The sequence below is a fragment of the Halichoerus grypus genome, chromosome 3, assembly GCF_964656455.1.
Source record: "Halichoerus grypus chromosome 3, mHalGry1.hap1.1, whole genome shotgun sequence".
Lineage (NCBI taxonomy): Eukaryota > Metazoa > Chordata > Mammalia > Carnivora > Phocidae > Halichoerus > Halichoerus grypus.
In genome coordinates this window covers 128,315,454-128,332,902 of record NC_135714.1, presented here as the reverse complement: position 1 = coordinate 128,332,902, position 17,449 = coordinate 128,315,454, and the positions used below count along the sequence as shown (strand labels likewise).

At 36.8% G+C, this 17,449-nt stretch overlaps 1 protein-coding gene across 4 annotated transcripts in view; it reads left to right on the top strand.

Annotated features, from left to right (window-relative positions):
* LRBA (LPS responsive beige-like anchor protein) overlaps positions 1-17,449 on the top strand; it is a 764,390-nt gene that overhangs the window by 733,884 nt on the left and 13,057 nt on the right. For all 4 annotated transcript variants that reach the window (XM_036089189.2, XM_078069304.1, XM_036089190.2 and 1 more), the window contains one exon: positions 14,247-14,348. In XM_036089189.2, the coding sequence (XP_035945082.2) occupies positions 14,247-14,348 (102 nt within the window). The remainder of the gene's footprint in view (positions 1-14,246; positions 14,349-17,449) is intronic.

Sequence of the window (17,449 nt, the reverse complement as noted above, 5' to 3'; positions counted from 1 at the left end):
TTATTAAATCCTCTAATGTATATTTCTTATGTTACTCAAATCAGGGATGATTCCCTATACAAATGGAATATGAAAAATCACTTTAAGGCTGTGATGCTTTGGATAATACAGTCTTTGTGATCAGGTCAAACTCAGTGTATGTGTTTAAATGGGAGGGTAATGTGTCCGTGTGTGTATTCCACATATTTATACAGGCATCTGCATTTTATATGTAATTACGATAAAATTTTTAAACATGTAGACTTCGGGGATTTTGTTTTTCACTTTCGTTTGAGAAGTACTTCGTGTTCTTTACATTATGGACCCTTACATTCTGCTCTTTATTTCTGGCCTTTTAGGAGGGTCTACTTTCAATTTCTTTTTTTCCTCTGTCTATAAATTTAGTTACCAAGATTCAGTAAATCATCTAAGACAAACCTAGGCTTGACATAAATAATAAATGTACAATTTGTTACTTAGCTAAAAATATTTAGGAAGTACTTTCTCTTGCCTTAAAATAATGTGTTTCATGCGCATACAGCATTCCAAACACAAGAAAAAGATTTTTTGTTTGGTTTTTGTTTTTACTTCCTTGACCTGATTGTGTTCTGTATGTTATACATGGTCATTACCAATGTGTACTCTGAGAAGTAGCTAAAGGCTTATTAGCTACACTTACATGTAATGGCCGTTACTCAGAAATTAAAGTGTATTTTAGAACTAGAAATATTCAGCTTTTCCAGAAGGGAGAAATATATATTTAAATACCTTATAAATCATCCTAGAGATGGTTTTTACATGCATGTCTTCTAAAAAAATGAATCAAGTAGCATTGACCAAATCCTGGAGTTTGAAGTGAAGCAAATCTAAGTTCCGAGCTTTGCTGTGGTCCTTCTGTCTTGTCTGTAAAATGAAAGCAACAATAGTGACTGACTTAAGGTGTTATCAGAAGCACAGAAAGCTTAGAGCAAATAAATCACCACATAAACACCATCCTTTTGGCATTAGAGTGTATATTATAATGTTATATTTTTCATAAGCACTTCATCTGTACCCTCTCATTGTCTGCAGTATGGTGGACATTAACTCCTAGGAATGCTGGTAATGAAAAGGAAAAAAAATAAAAGAATAACATAACAGCACATCTAATAAAAATTTTAGAAAATTGTAATGTATCTTGACTAAATTAAATTACCTTTCTCAAAGTGAACCTCATCCTTTCTGGCCCTTTTATAGCGTCTGATGTCCCAATCTAATTTTGCTTTAGCTTTGAAGGATGAATCTGGGAGAAAGACAAATAGGCACTTTTTCATATAATGAGAATTTCCACACATTAGAATAGAAAAATGAACAAGTTGGTCCAAGCTTTTCAAAAGAAAATGACAAACAAAAACAAAGACATTTTTACCACGCGTGTGGACTGTGTTTTACACATTCATGCAAGCTGGTTTGGATTTTATAAGCCTCTGGCTTGTTGATGGCTCCACGATCCAGCTGCTGAAGTCAGAGCTTTTCAGATGAGGGATTTTAGGTTATGCTTATTCCTATGTTGTATCGCCTGGATGCAATATAAATGACCTTTAAGAAACAGCCACTTTTTTTTTTTTACATATAATTTCAGTCTGGTCAATAAATGCACACAACGCCTCAACTTAAATTTTTGAATACAGACTTTTTTTCTTTCTTGAAGGGAAAACTAAAGAAAACTAAGCTATTGCTTTTTCTGCATTTTATAGGTCTCATTCAAGCGTTTAGTTTGTGGGTTTTGTTTTGTTTTGTTTTCAAAAATTATGAGAATAAGCTAGTAATTTTCCTTCCTGGGGTCATACGCCTGCACCGTTTTCTACAAATCTGATGTTAGTGCTATATGGAAAGTTCACAGGTTTATTCCTATTTTTTAAAAATCATGTTATCCAGTACTAAAATACACATTGCTTGGGCAAAATCCAGCTAATTCAGCTGGATAAAACCTATATTTAGTATAACTTGGGCTTTTAAAAGGATATACATGTTTTATAAACTCTGCTTAGATCACGTGGCAAAAGCCTTGTTTTCCTGTATAACAGTTTTTCATCTTTGACTCGTTTTGTGATAATTATCTCCTGTGGAATGCAGTTTTCTTACTGAGAAGAAAAATTAAGATACAATTCCATTTAGTTGTATATTTTTAAATAAAATTAACCAAGAACATGTTAATGAAAGGTATTTTCTACATAGATGCATATCTCCCTTTGCCCTAGTACTCTTTGTGTTTTAGAACTGAATTTGTACCAAAATGCTTTTCCTGAAACACTCGTTTTTCCATCAGAATAATGCTATACAGACTGTATATTTGCAAATTTTGGAGAAAATATCCCCCAGTGCCTTCAGTTGACATTTAAATACTTTAACCTTTGAAATGATCTTATAAGCAAGATGAAAATTTACAAAATAGTTATTAATTATCTACGATTTTTATATTGTATTACTAGTTCATAAACTTAAAATTAAATGCTTATTAAGCATTTAAAAGTAAATGCTTATTAAGTATTTTCAGGCTTCTGAGTAATTTTTTAAAAGCCACAGTTGATTAGCTTGAGAAACAAATGGTTGCTGACTGTGAGGGTGTTGTGTGGATGTGTGTATATAGTATTTCAGTAAAGTACTTTTCCATTCTCACATTCTGTTTTTGATTTGATTGAAAGGTGGCATTTTTTTTTCCTCTTTGCAATCAGACATGCTAATCTATGTCAGCTTTCTCCTTTATGGGAATGGCGTCTACTGAAAGAAAAAAAAAACCACACAACTATTTAAGTTTTTTTCATAACAACAAGATTCTGTTCTTTAAGAATATTTCAGCACCATTAATTAGAAAGAAGGTTTTATTAACCATAAGGCTAGCACTAACAGACCACAGAGCTGTTTTTTAAAGTACTGTATGCCATAGCTGCCCTGCTTTTTCTCTGTCTAAAACTTCATTTTGTTATACTCTCATCAATCACTTAAGTCATTACCGTAAATCCTACTATTGTTAATTTTACTAGTATCACCCTAATGAGACATTCCTGCTATAATTAAAAATGAATTCTAACTTTCAGGCATTCTAAATTTTTTTTTAATGAATTTAGAATGATCTTGCCATATGACTATAAATACCACTGATATACATGGACTACTCATCAGTCTATAAGAAAAGTAGTATCACTATATGTCCAGGTGTGAATTATTTACTGGTTGCTTCTGTGCACACGTGCTTATGCATATGTATATTTTTGTGCACATATTTAGGAATTATGTTTTTTCTATCATAAAGCCTAATATGTTTTACTGAAGCTACTGATAAATCCTTATTCTTTGTCTTGCCAAACTATAGGTGTATGTTACACAAACAGTACTACTCTCTGTAAGTAGGTGTCCTAGAGCACCATCTGCTGGATATACTTGGGGACTTGATGTTGGTAAATTTGAAAATCAGTACTTGATAACGTCAGCTGTACTTTGTTTTTAATTGGCTGTGATATATTATTTATGGTCATAAATGCCAATGTACGTACATTTGTGTTGAGCCATGTAAGTGTGTAAAAGAAATCCCTTTCTTCCTTCTTTTTCCCCCACCCTCAGGTGGATTTGGAAATTTATAATAAGCTATTGTTTAAGGAAAAAGTAAGCACAACCTATACCTAATGAAACAAAGCATCAGTTTGTCATGAGATAAACTCTTAACCTTCTTGAGATCGCAGGTCTTCAGTAAGCTACAGTGGAAGAAAATTCTTTGGATATTTTAACCTTATGTTCACTTGATTCTGAATATGAAAGCAATGCTTGAAACAAGTAGCCTTCTTATACCTTGACCCTTGATCCGATTCTTTGTCTAGAGCATGAGTTCTTGTATTTACCTCCTCGAGAGCTTTCCTTGTGGCCTGACTTTTGGCGTACACTGTTGTACTAACGCTAAGACTACGCTGTATTTTTCTTTTTTTCTTGAAAAATTCATCAAGTTGGGTTTGAAGCAGTATGTTGGCAGTGTTCAAGTTCAGGTGACATTAAACTACTACGTTTATGAAATTCTCCAGAAGGTCCAGGATGTTTAGTGCTCCATGATGTAATGCAGGCCCTCAAATTCCAGCAAAACAACTCTGTATTTACTGCTTGTAACTAATAGTAGATGTGGTAAAAGGAATTATATTCATATGGCAAATGAATACAACCTTAATGTGCACCATATGCAGAGTGGTGGGGTGATGTGCCAATATATCACATTTATTTACCTTGTTTAGTTGCAGAGAAAAATGACTATACCCTTAAGCCGTAGGCTATAGTCATATAAATATGAGAACAGAAGAACTGATGATTTATGCCCTCAAATTGAAACTGAGTATCTTCATGTGTAGATTTTAATAGTGCCACACCAAAGAAAGTTGCTTGTCTAATACTTTATGCTCAGATGGAAAATTTAATTTAAAAAAATTGGTAGAACTAATGTAAGGAGATGTAAGTTCCCTCTAGTCAACTGAAGTTCTCAAAAAAAATTTTGAATGTTTCTTCTTTCATTTAATTGAAATTGAATATGCCCTGAAATTGCAAAACTGCAAGCTACTTCTTCTGTCCCTAAAAGCGGGATTCTTCTTCTTTTCGAATATTGGGGGTATGTGTGTGCGTGTGCGTGTGTGTGTGTGTGTGTGTGTAACATTATTGGAGAACTACTACAAGGACACATTTAATCAAGACCTCCTGGAACAATGTATTAGACTGACTTTATCACCTTCCAAAAAGTTCATTTCATTAGAGAAATTGTCTGATAGTTTTGTGTATATGTACCTCATACTTTAGATATTCCTGAGACTTTATTAAAAGAGACCCATTTTTATATGAAATTAAATACTTAAATGCTTCTAATGATTTCTTTTACAAAGCAACAATTGCTCTAGTCTTTAATTTTGCTCACAAATAGCCTTGGTCAGGCTTCAGATTCTAGATTGAAGTATTTTTAGGTAGGAAAAAATCCTTAGAATTCTTTATGCCTCCCATGGCTAAGGCTTCATGACTGCTAAACTTTTTAGCTTTTATTCTTGTAGCTTGTAATTTTCCACAACTGAGAGATTGCTTTATTTCCTTGGGGTGAATGGGATCAGGATGTTTCTTTTTTTTTAATTGCAATAAAATGGACATATAAAACATATTAGTTTCAGGTGTACAACATAGTGACTTGATATATGTATATATTGCAGAATGATCACCACAATTTATTTAGGTAACATCCATCATCACACATAGTTATAAATTTTTTCCCTGTGATGAGAATCTACTCTCTTAGCAACTTACAAATATACAATGTAGTATTATTAACTATAGTCACCATGCTGTACATTACCAGGATTTACTTATTTTATAATCGAAAGTTCATACCTTTTGACCACTTTTGCCATCTCCCCTCCCCACCAACTACCAGTGTGTTCTTTGTATTTCTAAGTTCAGTTTTTTTGTTTGTTTGGTTTTGGGGTTTTTTTCATTCCACACATAAATGAGATTATAAAGTATTTTTCTTTCTCAGTCTGGCTTATTTCACTTAGCATAATGCTCTCAAGGTCCATCCTGTTGTCACAAATGGCAGGATCTCCTCTTTTTTTATGAATGAATAATAATACACTGATATATATATATCCCATTTTCTTTATCCATTCATCCCTTGGTGGATACAGGTGTTTCTATGTCTTGGCTATTATACATAATGCTGCAGTGAACATGAGAGTGTAGATATCTTTTCAAGGTTGTGTTTTCATGTCCTTCAGATAGATACCCAGAAGTGGAATTGCTGTATCATATGATAGTTCTATTTTTGATTTTTTGAGGAACCTCCATACTGCTTTCCATAGTTGCTACAGCAATCTACATTCCCACCAACAGTGCATGAGGGTTCCCTCTTCTCTACATCCTCTCCAACACTTGTTATTTATTATCCATTGTTTTTGGGTTTTTTTTTTAAGGATAGTCTTAAGTGAAAGTGACTTTTTTTTTTTAAGATTTTATTTTTAAGTAATCTCTATACCAACATGGGGCTTGAACTCCCAACCCTGAGATCAAGAGACGCATGGTCTCCTGACTGAGCCAGCCGGGCGCACCTATTTATTGTCCTTTTGATAACAGCTATTCTAACAGTTGTGAGGTGATAGCTCATTGTGCTTTTGAATTGCATTTCCCTGCTGATGAGTGATGTTGAGCACCTTTTTATGTACCTGTTGGCCATCTGTATGTCTTCTTTGGAAAAAATACCTATTCACATCCTCTGCCATTCATTCATTCATTCATTCATTCCTCTGCTCATTTTTTAAAAAGCAGATTGTTTTATGTTTGTTTCTTTGCTATTGAGTTGTATGAGCTCTTTTACTTATTTTGGATTTTATCAGATATATGATTTGCAAGCATTTTCTCATAGGTTGCCTTTTCATTTTGTTGGTGGTTTCTTTTGTTCTGCAGAAGCATTTTAGTTTGAAGTAGTCTTACTTGTTTATTTTTTGCTTTTGTTGCCTTTGCTATTGGTGTCAAATTCAGAATGTGTATATTTATGCATAGAAAAAAGTCCAGAATGACAGCCAGCAAAATGTTTTTTATTATGTTATTTAGCAATGGTTATTTATAGGTAGTGGAATTTAGAGGCAGTTTTTTCATTTCCTTCTCCATAATTTACTAAATTATCTGAATGTTTTATAAGGAGCATGTATTACTTTGATAATCAGAGACAATAAAGATACATTGGGGTGGAATACCTAATTATATTAATATACCTTCACTTCCTGCTCTAGGCTTCTAGATATTAGTTTTATCAGAATTTATATGGATTGTTAGGGAAGGTTGGAAAGTCTAAGAAAAGGAAGAATGGGAGAAATCAAAGTATGATTTTTAGTAATTAAGAAACAAAAAAATGACAAGAAACAAAAATAATCAGAACCATCTCTAATTTTCACTTATGCAGCGTAGGATCAGATATACTTTTGCTGAAAGGAGTGTCTACAACAGAGAGTGAAGATCATTCTACTATTACTAGTACTACTTTACTCCTAGGTGATACTTGCTGGATGTTCACTTCATACTGGGCACCATCAAAAGTGCTTTACATAGTAGTCCTGTGTGGTAATTACTACTGTTATCCTTGTTTTATAGATGAGGCACAGAGAGATTATAAATATGTCTTTACTTGCTGCTCTGGGCCTTGAAGCTCCTAGATCTTACTGAAACTATGAGAACATGCCCAAGGGAGGTCACATAGCTAGCACTCTAGGCCAAAGGTGCCAATCTTTTTTTTTTTTTTTTTTTTAAGATTTTATTTATTTATTTGACAGAGAGAGACAAGCGAGAGAGGGAACATAAGCAGGGGGTAGTGGGAGAGGGAGAAGCAGACTCCCCGCAGAGCAGGGAGCCCGATGCAGGGCTCAATCCCAGAACCCTGGGATCATGACCTGAGCCAAAGGCAGACTCCTAACGACTGAGCCACCCAGGCGCCCCCAGAGGTGCCATTCTTGATCACTAAACTGTACTGCACTTTTAATTTGATTAATTGCACCATGAGCTATAGAAAATTTGATGCAATCCTGTCACTAAGGCATGCTTTGTATTTGCAAAGGACAATACAGAGATAATTTTGCTAAACTGAATTCTTAGGACAGTATATATCATTAGGATTTTGAGTTTTTATTTATTTTTATTTAGTTTTAAGATTTTATTTATTTATTTTGAGATAGAGAGAGCATGAGCAGGGGGGAGGGGCAAAGGGAGAGGGAGAATCAGACTCCTTGCTGAGCAGGGAGCCCATCCTGGGCCAGGACCCTGGGATCACAAGAAGGCAAACGCTTAACCCACTGAGCCACCCAGGCACCCCAGGATTTTGTGGGGTTTTTTTGTTTTTTTAGAGAGAGTGCTCAAGTGGGGGAAGGGGGACAGAGGCAGAGGGAGAGAGAATCTTAAGCAGCTCCACCCCCAGCACAGAGCCTGACATGGGGGGGGTGGCTCAGTCTCATGACAGTCTTATGACTCTGAGGTCTTGACCTGAGCCAAAATCAAGAGTCATTGCTTGGGATGCCTGGGTGGCTCAGTCAGTTAAGCGTCTGCCTTTGGCTCAGGTCATGATCCCAGGGTCCTGGGATCGAGCCCTGCGTCGGGCTCCCTACTCGGCGGGAAGCCTGCTTCTCCCTCTGCCTGCCACCCCCCCTGCTTGTGCTCTCTCTCTCTCTCTCTCTGACAAATAAATAAAATCTTTTAAAAAAATTTTTTAAAAAGTCATATGCTTAACCAACTGAGCCACCTGGGTGCCCCAGGATTTTGTATTTTTTAATATTATTACACAATTTAGGGTTATACTTTAAGTATACAATTGTAGGTACATACTCACACAAACACATTTTCCAATGTTGCTTAGAAGAGAGAAAGAAATGCACACAGAGATGGAGACAGAGAGGAGGAAGATTATAAACCAAGAACTTAAAATGGATTTTTGTACCAACATTATCTTGTCTTGCATTAATAATTCTAATATTATTTACAAGAGGAAGCTACCAAAATTTGCTATCTTATGGTTGTCCCACCCTAAATGCAGCTTTGGCTTATTTTCCATAGTCTATATGTTTAACCAAATTAGCATGTTTTTCACCAAAGAGACCACGATGAATAGAGAGGGGGAGAAGGGTTTGTGGAGATAGAAGGAATAGAACAAATTTCAAATAATTTCCCTTTGCATAATTAAAATATAGTGTTATAATTCCCATCGGGACATTAAGAAGTTAATGGGAAAGGTTTAAGGAACATTTAGTAGCTAACCTCATTTCCGCCTCAGAAAGCCATTTCCTTTCTCGGTTTGCCGTTACGGTGAGCCACATGAGAAAGCTTAGTGTACAGTTTTCACATGACTTTTTTTTCCTCCGTGTTGTAGTAATCAAAATGTAATTAAAATGGAACAAAAGGCATGTGCAAAATAGAAGTATCCACCTTTAGGAAATGACTGGCATATATTATATAATACTTAGATTATAAAAAATCTATATATACTTAATAACATATATTTAGGTTCTTAAACTTGTGTTTTCTTTCAGAATGAATACTCTACTGAAATGATTTTTTTAACAAAGCTGGGTTTCATATTTTGTTTTACCTCTCTAAGAGGTCAGATGGTATTACATTTTAATAATGTGGAAAATTATATCAGTTGTTTTTATTTAAGGACTTTATTAATTGCTGTGAAATATTCATTTTGTATAAAAATTCATTTGAAACAAAGAGTTTGAACTTCAGTACAGCTTTTTGACCTTTCCAATTATAGGTATTTATAATTTGCAGGTTTATAGTAAGGTAACAAAACCTGATCCAGTGACCATTTAGGAATCAAGTCATTTGCCAATACAAGACCATATTTTATTCTCCTCTTGGTTTCCACAGTGCATTACACATAATATATATCCAATAAAGGCTATTAAGTGAACGAAGGAGTAAGTGAATGAATGAGAAAGCAATTGGGAAATGTTAGCTTTTGGCCCAGGAGTCATCTAAACTAAGTATTAATTGAAAGAACTAATTTAATATCTACAAACATAGGGATAGGGAGATGTTGAACCAAACTTTGTTTCATAATAAATGGTATTTTAAAAATGAGGAATGAGTGAAGGGGATTCTCTCTTTGCTAATAACATATTGAAACTGCTAATGAGAACTTCGTAGTACATTTTGAAGTAATTTAATTTTCATAAGACTGAGGAGATGATGCCAAAAATACCAAGAACTTTATTTATTTTTTAAAATGTAAGTCAAAAGTTTGCCAGAAATACATGTCTGGTTTGTTTTTACCTGGATTATTAATTCTCCTTGCCTTAATGGAGACATATCTTTTGAAATATTTTTCTCATTGAATATTTATGAACAGGGTGCTAGAGAAAATTACTATTTCCTCTTCTCTTCTTTGAGGTATAACTCTAAGTGGTTCAGGGTCCATTTGCTGGAGAAATATACTTAGTTATGAGGGCACCAAAGAAACACATTTAATAAAAACATTTGTTATTCTGCCTAATGGTGTAAAACATGTCACCTAATATTTTAAAACATAGGTCCAATATAAATGCTAAATGGGTATTATGGAGATCCTGTGCTGCTTAAATTCAAGTTGGGTTGTTAGAATAGTGTCTGTAAATTTGTACTGATATTTCCAGTATTATGTACTGAGAAAAGCACATCTGTAAAAACTGGTGTGTCCTGGTATTCTTGGCAGGATTTGGGCTGTCTTTAATCTCCTTTGACTTGTTCATCTTCCTTTAAGGCCATCCATAAAGATGCACTGAGTATCCTTTTCAGCCTTTGGTTAGGATTTGCATCAGTAGTCATAAACCTGCTCTCTGGACAAAGACACCCTTTCCTTTGAAGTAATTGCTCAAGCTTTTCAAAGCAGTCCAAGAAGTCTATCCTCTTTCTCTTTTTATTTTTCTTTAAGAAGAGTTTGAAGTGTAGCCCCTTAAACTAGCAGCGAGATAAATTTTTCTCTCCGCTTTATTGAAAGCCATGACGATTTTTCAAGCAGTAGGACTTTAAAAGATTCTTAAAGGAATCTGTTCTGCTTTATGATCTAGCTTTTGGTAGATCCTACTACCCCAGGAAGCAAAAGTAAAGACTTCTTGTATCCATTAACACTGCAAATTTTTATCAACGAATTAATCTGATATTTTTCAGAAGACTTTTTTTTTTTTTTTCTGCTCTTTGCTTTAGAGACTTCAGTAAAAAATGGTGATAGCTTTGGGGTCTTTGAAAAAGTAATGTATGGCCAGTATTGTTTTATTTGAGCTGCTTTCTTCCCCTCCCCCCCCCCCCCAAGTATTAACTCTCAGGGCTGGCATGAGGTTGGATGTGAGTGCTACCATGGCAATGAGTTACATGGTTCCTAGATTTCGTTTCTAGACTTTCCAAACAAATATACACAGATATGGAGCAGTTTTTTAACCTTTCCTTTCTGTAGGAGGTTATTGCTGGGCTCTGTGATCCAGGGTGATGTACAACAGTGTAACTCCAGAGAAATAAATAGATTCTGTGAGCCACATATAAAGCCTGTGTTCTGCCTCTGATTTTCGCCTCTACCCTTAGTAATTTTATTCCAGGTGGTCCCCAAAATATCTGTTGAATTTAAACAGTTTGGATCTGTTGGATTTAAGTCCCATATCATATAATTCTATTTGCTCTAGTGAAATTTTAATACTTAATCCAACAAGTATTTACTGTGAACAGATTTTTGTGATGAGAAAATGTAAAGAATACTCAATCTGCATAGCAGATAATAAAGGAAGTACACAGTTCAGTCTTTAAACAAGACTGCAAACAGCTTATTTTAAGAGGATTTGATATCCCTCCTTATATTCTTGTATGTGGATTTTTAGGGGCTATTAATGTGTATTTTCTAAAGGGGAGGGAATGTTAAATAGCACAGTCTTCTTACTGGAAATCCAGCAAGTGTTTGTGAAACCAGTTACCTGAGAACAACCCAATGGTCATAAGTTTACCCTTATGTTTTTAATTTGTTGTTTTTCTTTTCCTTTCCTTTTTTTTCTTCTATATTTCCTGAACTGTCTAACCTGCTTCCTGGGTTAGAGAACATTTTGCCAAACTTTGAAGCCAAAGTCCCAGCACTGAACAATTCTTTATTTAGAGATCAGGCTCTAGGAAAAGAAAAATCTTTTTCAGTTTTGAAATCATGCAGTATGTGTATATCTTCTGACTTGTGGAGGGAGAAATGATTGGTATAATGTGGATCATTTGGAAACTTGTATTTCGTAAGTAAAGCATACTTACAAAAAATTTTAATTATGAGTTTATAAAAAAGAATGCTTTTATCTCAACCCACTTTATGGGCTTAATCATGAGGCTTCCTAAACTCTAACTTTATAGTCCTAGAAAATTCTCAGTATTTCAACTCTTATGTTAAATATAATTAGCAATTTTCTTACTTCCTCACTATGTCCCCGAGAAAAAATTCTTAGATCTAGAAAAGAAAACGTTAGCACTGACATGCCTAAATGACAACATTTTCTGGGTCCATTATCCATCTGTCCTTTGTTTACTTTGGCTTACACTTTAGATTGCTTTCAGTTGCCATTAGTTTTCCTTCAAACTTTCATTTCCCACTAAGGAATTCCAAGACAACTCAAGTTAAAACACAAATCTCTCCACCTCAATAAAATAGTAACTTATGAAAACAAAAAAGGAAAAATCGCATTAAAAATGTATTCCTTAGAGCTTAATGATTTTAATTCTTGATTTCAAAAGGTTGCCAATATATATAATTAAACATTAATTTTGAAAATAATGTACAGTATTTTGTAGAATGTAGAGCATCTTGGGAAAGGGGGGAACAATGAATCAGGGCTAACTCTAGGTAACTTTTTAAAACATACTTATTTCTAATTTTTGTGGCAAAGCTGATCTCTAACAGAAAGTTAAGTAGTTCAGATTGGCTTGCATTATTTGCTCTTTTTCTGAAAAAAATTTCCCAAATTTGTGTACTTTTTAAGGAAAAAAACATAGTTGCTCTTATAACAAATAATTTGTGGTTTGCAAAATGTCAAATGAATTTTGTAATTAAGGTGGGTTTCCCTCACAGTTTATAAACTTTGAATCAAAAGAAACCAAGCCCCTTATTCCACTTACGCCCTTGCCTTTTAATATGTCATTTGACATCTCCCTCTGTCACTAAGCATGGAGGCCAATCCCAGTGTCGGGCTGCACATGGCACAGCCGATGCGGTTTGATATGATGGCCCTCTACTTACATTTCATTGCAGAAGTATTTAACAGTCCCCAGAAGCCATGAGGCACTCTGTGGGGACACAGCTATATACATTATATACAACAATAAATGCATCGTAATGATTCTTTGTAATGGCTAGACATGAAGTAACTGTAGGCTCCAGCTGAAGGGGGGCAGGAAGCACAGAAACTAGGTCCCTATGTCCATAGGAGAGCCCCCCCGCCCCCCCGTTTTTGGTCATGGATCTCAGTGCATTCAGTAAAAGCTTCCTCCCTTCTTCCCCTCGCCATCCTCCCAGAAAAACATAGGCATGTACATATATTTTGCATGAAATTTCAGAGAATCCACTGTGACCCATCACAAAAATCACTGCGTTGGAGGGTAATTTTTTAACAGCCAGTATTTGCCTTTCCAAGGACAGTAGGTTTCTGCTGGATTTTCCCGGCCTACCTGAGAGGATAACAAGTTGTTCCTTCCACAGCTGGTGCTAGAGACCTTTTTCTGGGCATGTTTGCCCCTTCTGAGTTACACAGTATCATTTATCAATCTTCCTGTGAAACCAATCCAAATCGAGGAAATCTAAGCATGCTAATGGAACACTGCTCTCTAGTCCCATTTATAAAGGCTTTCTGTGTCTTTGTCTTTAGAGACTATAAAAGTGGAGGGCTACTGTGGTCTGAAAATAGTGTTCTTCAGGCTAAATATGGAATTCAGCTTATCCTTGCCACTTGGCATGAATCAAGAGCCATGTCCTCTTTATCTGAGCTGGGCCTGTTTGTGGTGTGGGTTCCTTATTAACCAACCAGGTTTTTTTCTTTTTATTTTGGGACTGAGATACAGGATGACTTCTTCTATCGTGAAAATGTCTGGGAACATCTTCCATTATCTGGATACTCATTCTCTGTTAACAGCCTTTCCTCACCTTCCTCCTCTAGTTTTCAGTCACTATCAGAACTACATGTAAGAGTTTGTTTTATTTCCCCTCTGTTCTTTGAACCACAGAGGAATACCCTCTGTGAGGTTTCTATATCAGGAAAATACATAAGATTAGTAAATAGGCATTTAAGAGAGGGGCTACTTTGAGATATCATGTCCTAGTTCAGACTGTCTTCACTACAACAGGGATCTTAGGGGCCAATGGAAAAGGGGGTGGTGCTGCTGCCTACTTCTATAATCATCCATCCATAAATCATCTAATCAAGGGGCTTATATTTATATTTGGGAAGTATCTGAGTCATTCTACAATGCAGATCTTTGTCTTATTTTATGCTGTGTTTTCAACCACTGTTGCTTTATAATCAATGTAAGGATTAGAAATTTAGCAACTGGTCTTCATACTCTAGCATATAGTTTGGATCTAGGGCTAAAATAGCATTTTTGGACAGATTTCCAAACTGTGAATTAAAGATTTAGGCTTATAGGAATTAGGAACAAGTTGTTGGTTATTTAAGTAGAAGGAGCTGAGAGAGGTGATCTCCTGCATGAACTTGAACTGATTTGTTTTTCTCTGTTTCTTCCTAAAGGTGAGACCACCACTCCTCGAGCCATCCTGACAGGCCACGACTGTGAGATCACTTGTGCTGCTGTCTGCGCTGAGCTAGGCCTGGTGTTAAGTGGCTCCAAAGGTAAATCTGTGGTCCCTTCATGAAATGTGTGCATTTTTTGGTGTTTGGCAAGGATGGATTTGGTACTTTGTTCTCTAAGCTATGCTGTCTGTTACAGTAGCGATTAGCCACGTAGGACTATTTAAATTAACTAAAATGTGTAAGTTAACTATATAAAGTTTAAAACGCAGTTCCTTGGTGGTACTAGCCACTTTTCAGGTGTTCACTTCCCCCCACATGACTGTGCCTACTGAGCTGAAGAGCATAAATACAGAACATTTACACCATTGCAGAAAATTATGTTTCACAGCATTGCTCTGAAGAGGGAGGAAGGGACAAGGAGCATCTTTGTCTATTTGTTTATTCTTCTGGACTCTAGGCTGGTTTTCATCTCACACCTGGTCTGTTTTAACTTCCAAATCTCAGAATGAGGCTGGAGCCGGGATGGCATTGAGAATGGAGTGGAGAGATACTTAAGCTGGTTTGCCTGGAGGTCTGCCCTTGCAACATCATCATGTATTTAGGCCAGAGATATTAAGCAAGCTTTCAGAGAGCACACGCCACAAATCAGGATCTGACCTGGAACAGAGCTGTTTTTAATTCATTGCTTATTGCATCTCAAGAGTTTATCCATTTCTCTGTCTCTCTGCCCTGAGCTGAGGTCTGAACACACAAAAAAAGTACTGTAGTCCTTTGTCTTTGAAGGTTATCTGGTGGGGATGCGTTGAGTATTTGACTCACCTTATCTGTGTCTCGAACTATAATACTGAGTCTAGCCAACAAGACTTACTAAATATTCAAAGGGATTGTATTTAAAAATTTAGTTGGTCAAGGCAATGAAATAATGGTAGCAAGAATTCTATACCTACTAGATTTTTTTCCTTCTTATACCCAATAATTTCATATATCCGGAGCAAATATAAGTACTTAGACTATACGGGATTCAGATTAGACACAGGGGCACCCGGCTGGCCCAGCCAAGAGAGCATGCAGCTCTTGATCTCAGGGTTGTGCGTTTGAGCCCCGTGTTGGGTATAGAGCTTACTTAAAAATAAAATCTTAAAAAAAACCCAAAACACACAAAAAATTAGACATATAAAATGAACCTATCATAGTAAAGGTCATCCTTGCTTTGCATGGTAGTGCAGGACCATAAGAATGATAAGAATGACCATACAAGCTGAAAGCCATGTAGAGTGATCGTAACAATCAGTGGGGGACATTTGGGGTTGTTTCATGGCTTTTAAAATTTTTTGTCAAAACATTAAAAATTCGCTTATACAGTTTTATACACACACACATATATGGGCACAAAAAAACCAGTTAAACTCACATTTACATAATACACTGTAATTTAAAAACATTAGAAACTTTGAAAATTAAAGTGTTTTCCTCATGAGAAACTTATCAAGAGGAGAACAGTGCTTGCCTCCTTCTCTTTGTATAACTTAAGATAAAGAATGGAATCTTTTCTGTGCTTTGACCAGTTGTCACGCTCCTTTCTAAGTTTTGGTCAGCTTCCAATATTTTATCTTCTGTGCATTCAACATCATGAAACATCCCCCTTGGGTTCCTTTAAAGTGAAGGTTCTTGCTGGCATCACTACTTCTGGGACATCATCATTCTTGTTACAACCCCTTTTCTAATCTATGTCAGTAAGTTCACCTTCACGGATTTCCTCTGGCTACATATCTACAGTCTCTCAGCAACGTCAGTGTTTCCAGAATCAGTTCTTTCTCCTGTAATCCCATTTATATTCAGTGCAAAGTTCACTCTCAGCTTTATCACTTTTCATTTCCTTACTGCAATTTCATCTTTTGGCCAGTAGTCCGTTTTGATGATCCATTTTTGTAAAATGTCACGTGGGTTTCTCTCTGGAGATGAGGAAGCAACACAACCACACAGTTAGCTCTGTGTGCACGGACTGAGGGACAGACCGTCAGTGACCACTCACGGACAGACTCTCAAGGAAATGATGTGGTTGGTCACTTGTGATACACATCTGTTATTTACATAGTCATTTGTGGACTGAAGAGCTAGTCACAAAATGTGAACTTTATGCAATTACTGTGAAACCTGAAGTTTGAACTGTGGTGAGGGACTGGTGTCATTTAAAGAGTGATCATGGATATTCATGCTGCTGGGACTATGTGAAGCAGAGGCTGCTGGTATGTATTTATGTTGAGAACACAAAAAACTTATAAACTCCCTGAGCGGTCAAGAAAAAGAAGAGAACCTGATTTTCAAAAGGGCATGCTCTTGGGGCGCCTGGGTGGCTCAGTCGTTAAGCGTCTGACTTCGGCTCAAGTCATGATCCCAGGGTCCTGGGATCGAGCCCCGCATCGGGCTCCCTGCTCCGCGGGAAGCCTGCTTCTCCCTCTCCCACTCCCCCTGCTTGTGTTCCCTCTCTCAACGGTGTCTCTCTCTGTTAAATAAATAAAATCTTAAAAAAAAGGGTGGGGGGCATGCTCTTGGTAGTCCTGTGGGATCAGCTCACAAGTCCCACAGGCCTGAGTAATTTAGCTTGCAGATCAGCAGGCCTTATACTCGTTTCCCCTCTTGTCTGACTCGGGCATCTCTTAGAACTTACTCATCACACAGGCGGTTCTGGTTACCTATTCCTTCTTTAACATGTAGCAGGCATTCAGTAAAAACCCTCTGATCGTAGGCACTTGCAGTAGCTCCCATCCCCCTCAGGCAGCTCAGCCTGGAGCTCAGCCTGGGGAGTTGGGAGTGTGGGTGCCACTCGCTTTGGGGGCAGCCAGCAAGTGTACTCGCTTGCAGAAGGACCTCTGCGTGAATTTACTGGGAGTGGGGGGGAGGGGGGAGGTGGACTACCAGCGACATTCTTTCATTGTGAATAATGAGCAGTGGAGGGAAGAAGGCTGAGGCCTCCCGAAGCTGCCCTAAAGAGCTGTCCCCTCGCTGGCCCACAGTGTGACCACTGCTGTTGGGGCCCCTGTGACATGCAGACAGAGCTTCATCATGAGCTTGATGGCAGCTTGTGTTTAACTGTGGCCCACCCTTCCGGGAAGCTCCTCTAGGATTTAGAATTTGTCCTGTTCCTTTCTGAATGCATCTTGTTTTGATCATCTCTTGGCATAATAAATTTCACAAAGTAA